This window comes from Sinocyclocheilus anshuiensis, unplaced genomic scaffold, assembly GCF_001515605.1.
Source record: "Sinocyclocheilus anshuiensis isolate Anshui unplaced genomic scaffold, SAMN03320099.WGS_v1.1 scaffold394, whole genome shotgun sequence".
NCBI classification, from domain to species: domain Eukaryota; kingdom Metazoa; phylum Chordata; class Actinopteri; order Cypriniformes; family Cyprinidae; genus Sinocyclocheilus; species Sinocyclocheilus anshuiensis.
Window position 1 is genome coordinate 788206 of NW_015542343.1, and position 6777 is coordinate 794982.

Genomic DNA, 6777 nt, shown 5'->3' on the forward strand with positions numbered 1-6777 from the left:
ACTGTAATTATATATATATATATATATATATATACATATATATATATATATATATATTATTAAAGTTTTAAGGAATTAAAATGAGAAATAAAATGTTTTTCATATTTATCTTGTTGCACTTAACATTTATTTTTTTCCAAGTAACGAAAATGCTTTTTGATGGTTTTAGATTTGTTAACTATAATAACTCTAAATTTGATCCCAATCCTTCAGTTTTTATAATCATTTTTGCTCTTTTGCACCATTTTATTTATTGTTGCAAACATATAATATGGACTTTTTTAAGCGTTGCATTGCATCTCACTTTTTTTGCTTGTCAATCTGCATTTTTTTGAAAAATTCTTATTATATGTAGGCTACATATATATGAGATGCACGTCTTTGGTTACTGCATTGTGCAAAGTTAACATTTTGAAAAATGTTTTGTTCCATTCCTTTGCATTCCATCTGCACTGTTTTGCATTGGCCTGTGCACGTGCACCAGATGAATGTCATTGGCTTTCTTGTCTTGCGTCATTAGCATTGCTTTTCGAGCCCTGCGTTGTGTTCAGCTGTGCTTCGTCGAGCTGTTTTTGAATACATGTCCTGTGTGAACGGCCCCTCAAACACACACACACAGAAAGAAACAGTCACCACTTACATCTATTTCCCCCGCTACACTCCTGTATTTGCTCTTGAAAGTCTGTGGGGTTTCGTTAAAAACTTCGGCCGTCGCCTGCACGCTGTTGTGTAGTTTCTCAGGTGTGCCGGTGACAGTCGTGGAGTGAAATGCATGCGTGTCGAACACATTGGCAGTCTGGCTGGAGATCATCGACACGGCGTTGTGCTCTTTATCGTAAGGAATATCCACCGCGTCTGGGAGGTTAGCTTGTCTCTTCTGACCGTTTTTGCGACTTTTGCATAGTATGAACGATAAAATAGCCAAAAACAGCAGCGAGGAACTCGTCAAAGCCAAGATTAAAATAAGTGTCCATTGTTTTGGTTCGCCGTCCTCTCTTTCATCATAAAAATTGCCGTTTGAGGGCGCAGACTCAGTTAGGGTGAAATGAATCGTAGCTGTTGAGGTTAGCGACGGGTGGCCATTGTCGTTAACCGTCGCTAAGACTTTCCATAAATCGTACTCGTCGTAAGCGATTTTGCGGTTGATGTATATTTCCCCCGTATTCGGATCGATGGCGAAACCAAAATCGCCTCCATCATAGAGTTTGTAAGTGAGCTCCGCATTCAAACCGGCGTCTGAATCTTTCGCCACGATTCGGGTCACGATATAACCGGGTGGCGCGTCTTTGGGAAGCTGGATTTCGGCAGATCCGTTGACGAGCGGCGGTTGTGATATCGAAGGCGCGTTGTCGTTCTGATCGACCACATTGATAATCAGTGAAGCGTTGTTGTGAAGTTGCGGCCATCCTCGGTCGCTGGCCTGGACGCGAAGATCTAGCCGCTTCGTGACTTCGTAATTGAAACTTTGCAAGGCGTAAACGTTCCCCGCTTGATTCATAATAGCAAACCTGGAGACGCTGTTGGTGTCCGAGTCAAAAAGCTCATAGGTTATTTCCCCGTTAAGCCCAGAATCCTGATCGCTGGCTAAAATCGTGGTGATGTAGGTACCTGGAAGTTGATTCTCCTCAATGAAACCTTCATATATCTTAGCGCTGAATGTCGGAGCATTGTCGTTGACGTCTGTAAGCCGTATAATGTAATGAGTTACCGTGCGTAACGGCGGTACACCGAAATCCTCAGCCACTACAGTCAAATTATACTCCGCGATCTTCTCTCTATCCAGAGGAGCCATCGTGACTATCGTGTAGCTCCCTTCATACGCTCTTTTAAGCCTGAAGTTTCCATGTCCGCCGTTCAGAGTGCAGCTCACTTGCCCGTTCGCTCCAGTGTCCTTGTCTTTGATGCTGATTAAAGCCACCAGGATGTCTGGACCTGTAGCTTCGCTAACATGCGCAACACCATCTGTTACTGACGTGATGGACGTGATGATGATTTCAGGCGGGTTGTCGTTCACATCTCTGATGTTGATGATGATTTTGCACATTGAGGGCACAGGATTGTGTCCTAAATCGCTGGCTTGCACGTCAATTTCATACGTGGTCTCGTCTTCGTAATCCACAGGGTTTTGCAAAGTCAAATGTCCAGTTTTGTAATCCAGTTTAAATAGCTGTCTGATCTTTGTTGTGACTTGTTTGCCAAATTCATACATGACCTGTCCATTGAGACCTTCGTCCGGATCAACAGCGTTCAAGTCCAGCAGTAGCGAATCAACAGGGGTGTCCTCTGGCACATCCACAGAGTAATGGCTGTGGTCAAACAGTGGGCTGTTGTCATTAGCATCCTTCACTTTGACGGTGACATTAGTGGCGCCGCTTTTCGCCGGATTCCCGCCGTCTGCCGCCACGAGTTTGAGCGCGAAAAAAGCGCGGGATTCGCGGTCGAGCTCTTTGACGAGCACCAACTCCGCATATTTAACCCCATCCACTCGCGTTATGACATCGACGCTAAAGTGAGCGTTCTCGCTCAGATGGTAGGTTTGGACAGAGTTAGAGCCCACGTCTGCGTCCTCGGCGGCGTCCAGCGCGACGCGCGTCCCAAGCGCCGCGCTCTCGGAGATCTCGACGGTGCAATCGGTGCGCGGGAACACCGGTGAGTTGTCGTTTACGTCCAGCACTTCCACCTCGACGTGAAAGAGCTCAAACTGCTCTGCGGACACGAACGCGACGTCAAAAGTGATTACGCACCGCGGGTTGCGCTTGCAGATGCGTTCGCGGTCGACGCGCTCCTCCACCGTAAGCCTCCCGTCGCTTTCCCTGAATCGGATGAAGGAGCCGGTGGAGGGGCTCATGAGCTTAAACCTGATTCCGGGGAAAGTCCTGCGCGTTTTGTCCGGGGTCCAGGTTACATTGCTGGCTAGAGTTCCTATGACCGTCGGCGGTCGGACCTCCTCGTATATCTTATACCTCACCGTTCGTTCCTCAGAAACGACATGTGACACCAGCGAAATGCATATCAACGTACCTCCAAATATCCGCGCGAATAAAAGTCCTCGCTCCATTTTAGCGCACCTGCGCGCGGAGAGAGTCGCGCTGTTCATCAGGTTCTCTGAACTGAAGCGCAAAGTCACTTGTTCCGCGCGCAGCTTCTTCTCTGACCCCTCCCGCGACAGACTCACGCGCCAGTGACATTTACAATGCACACGAATGACCAATACACCTTCGCACAGGTCTGATGCACGCGGGAACGAACGCGATATTCAATGCATTATAATGGAATTGAAGAGAATATTCAGTAGGCTACTGTAGGACACGGGATTTGTGCGCGCATGTGGGGAGGGTGACAGGACAAAGAAAAATACGTTTCATTTTCTCTCTCCTGTTTGAATGGACAGGGAAGGACACTGATTTTTTAATGCATTTGCTGTAGAAACTTTGCTTGTTTGACTGTCCTTTAGAATGGAAATATTATTTAAATATATATTGACATATGACCTAATTGGAGTCTGTTTGAAAGAAATTACTGGTTTTGAGTATGCATATAAGCTTAAAATGTCTCCAAACGTGGACCGAATTGGCATTGTGTGAGAATGAGGATGGTGACGTGACATTTCTGTCCTCAAAAAATCATTTTCATCATTTGGATGAGCAGCACGTAACACTGATTTTGTCCAATGCACAGAGTATTTTTAGCAGTTTGAAGCAGATTGTCCTGCGCTGTGACCGTCCACATCATGAACAGTGAAATACAGAAATGCATCAGTGAACAATGTGGATAGAAATGCAATTTATTGCTATGTTTGGAATACATTTCACTGTAATGTGCAGTATTATTGAGTCCTGTGGAGTAACTAATCAAATCTCTTTCTAAATGTGCATCTGTAGGGATCCTTGAAAACGTGGCTCAACAGGACGCAAGATAGTTTTCCAAACTTGTAATTTAAGAAGGGGACAAGTTGTGCCTCCTGCTATTCATTTAAGGTCTGTTTAACTCCCTCCATCTTCATTTATTCAGTCCTGTGGTGTTGCACCTCCCAAAATAGCCGAATCCCTTTAAACTTCTTCTAAAAGTACATTATCAGCATTTTCAGATTGTCTTATTATTATTTATGTGCTCTGAGTTTTCACAGCCTCATTAATTGAGAGACTACAGGGAATGTGTGCTTTATAAAAATTAATCTGTCACACTGCGGGGCCATAGAAATTAAAGTGAAAAGTTGATTAAAAGTGGTGGGGGAAAAAAATGCACTTTTCCACATTCTCACAATCTGTCTGCCTTCCTCATCCGTCCATCTCTTATCACAAATCTCTCAAAGCATAACTATAATGTATTCATCTTTAATCTAAATCCAAATCTTGCCCACCGGGTGAAAGTCTCCAGACGCAAGCTTGGATCTCAGTCTGGTTTTGGCCAGTTGTTCAACTCGGAAAATTGCAGTCAGATGTGCGAAGTGCTTCTAAATATTTCATGAATTTATCGTACGCACCTATCAACCGGCGGTAAAATTTATTCCAAACATTCCAGATGATATTTCACAGAAAGCACTACACTTCTTTGGAAGTTCAGGGCAATCTTTTGTACTTTCAAATGAATCCGAGGAGCTGAAAAGAGGTGTTTGTAGGGGGGAAAATGCTGTGCAACTGTTTGAGAGGAGATAGGGATTCCAAATTCATAGTCCGCTCACAGACATAATTCCATTTTTAATAGGATTCTAGATGCATTTGGTTTCAGGGGATATCTTTTTGCATTTTCAAGTTTGCTAATCACACCCGTCTATGACATGCTTCAAGAAACGGCACGGAAGTCGACACATAAAACTAGGCACCGGCTTCATAAAGGTTTGAAATGGGGATAGAATTACACGGCGGCGATGCCCACAGTTGGCTGATTAGTGTTCATGCGGGAGATGATTTTAAGATTCCTTCTGGACACAGTAGCGTCTCTCTCCCGGGGAAACCGAGCCTTTCTGTGAAAGGCATTAAGATTTGCAACATTTGGGAAAAATGCCACGAGAATTGTGTTTGCCAGGCTTCAGTGGCAGCTCTGATGATTATATTGAGAGAAAGAGCGAGATAGACGGAAAATATATCAGTGACCTTTGCCTTATCAACCGTTCCATGTAAACATTTAGTTTAAATGCATTTGAATGCATGCATTTTTACGTAATGCACTGAACATTTTTATATTTTCATATTCCATGTATATTAGTTTTAGTCATTTTAGTAAGTCAAAATAAAAAAATACTTTTTTTCAGTCAGCATTTCTAATTTTCATTTAAGTTTTTTGTTAGTTTAAGTTCTTCCTATAATATTTGTATTATATTTCAGCTTTATTTTAATTATTAAAAATGGTTTTAGGTAACAATAACAATCATTTCCTGAAGTTAAAATCCAATTTACATTCTCCATAAAGAAAGAATTTTATACTATGGATTATGGACTCCTATTTTAGCCGGAAACAATGGTTTGAAGTTAAAAACATCTTAATGCTGGATTTGTTTCAGCTTTTGTCTTCTCCAGATGTTAACTGATGAACTGGAGTGCTGTGGATTACTTGTGGGTTATTGTGATGTTTTTATCAGCTGTTTGGACTCTCATTCTGACGGCACCCATTCACTGCAGAGCATCCATTGCTGAGACACTCATGCAATGCTGCATTTCTCCAAATCTGATGAAGAAACAAACTCATCTACAGCTTGGATGACTTGAGGGTGAGCATGTTTTTTCACCAAATTTTCATTTCTGGGTGAACTATTCCTTTAAGCCATGCATCTGCAGTGCCATCATATCAAATTATACAGTCTATTTAGGATTTATTAGACTCTTTTGTATCATACTGACATATTTTGTTGCTCGTTCATACTTCAACCAGCTACTGCCTTCCCACAATGCTTCATTTCTGATTATTTTCCTGCAGGCGCTCTTTCTGTGCTTGGCCGTCTTCCATTAGCACTAGCCTCACTGTCATCCAATACAGCCTGTGTTCATCTGGGAAAAACACCTACAAAACATCAAGAAAAGAACTCAAATGAAAGAAAATCTAACCAAAGATTTATTTCATGACCTGAATTAAGTGTGTGTTTTGACGGAGTGCAGTTTTGTGTCTCCTGCATCATTCAGAGTCGATGACAATCGCAGTGACCTTCAGTACATCATCACATTCCGTACTTCACTGTAAGCCTTTATATATCATGCATTATAAAATATTTCAATGCATTAATTAATGCATCTTATAATGAATTGTATGATCTCATGAATAATTGTAATCACAGTTATAATATTTGTCTATTCACTGTTAAACCTTTAGGAAGTATAATACATTAAAACACATGAAAACAACCAATTTTAGATGTAACAAGGCATCTGCCAATATTATAATGTAATGTATGTATATATATATATATATATATATATATACATACATACATATACATACATCTTTTATAAATTAAAAAGAAAAACATAAAAATGTTAATAAATACCACCGGCATAATCGTACAAGTGTCTATTTTAGTAAATGGCAATAATTTTTTTCATCCACGTATTTCTGAAAGCGTAGGAATTTGATATATTTTGTCTCTGAAAAGCATGTCCTATGGTGTGACACCATATCCTGATTTTAAATCGGCCAATTACAGAACAAAATTACATTCGTTGAAGGACCCCATTCATGATCGTGTTACTGAAGCCCCCTGTGAAGCCCATGACATGTGCACATGGTCAATTTCTGTCTCAGAATTGTTCAAATATTTAACTTTTTTGTACTCACTACAAAAGTGTT

General features: G+C 41.5%; 1 protein-coding gene across 1 annotated transcript in view; it reads right to left on the minus strand.

The window, feature by feature from the left end:
• LOC107691269 (protocadherin-8-like) overlaps positions 1 to 3094 on the minus strand; it is a 4640-nt gene extending 1546 nt beyond the window's left edge. Inside the window, exon 1 of the mRNA XM_016489783.1 lies at positions 641 to 3094. Within this exon, the coding sequence (XP_016345269.1) occupies positions 641 to 3058 (2418 nt within the window). The 5' untranslated portion in view covers positions 3059 to 3094. The remainder of the gene's footprint in view (positions 1 to 640) is intronic.
• Positions 3095 to 6777: the final 3683 nt, after the last annotated feature.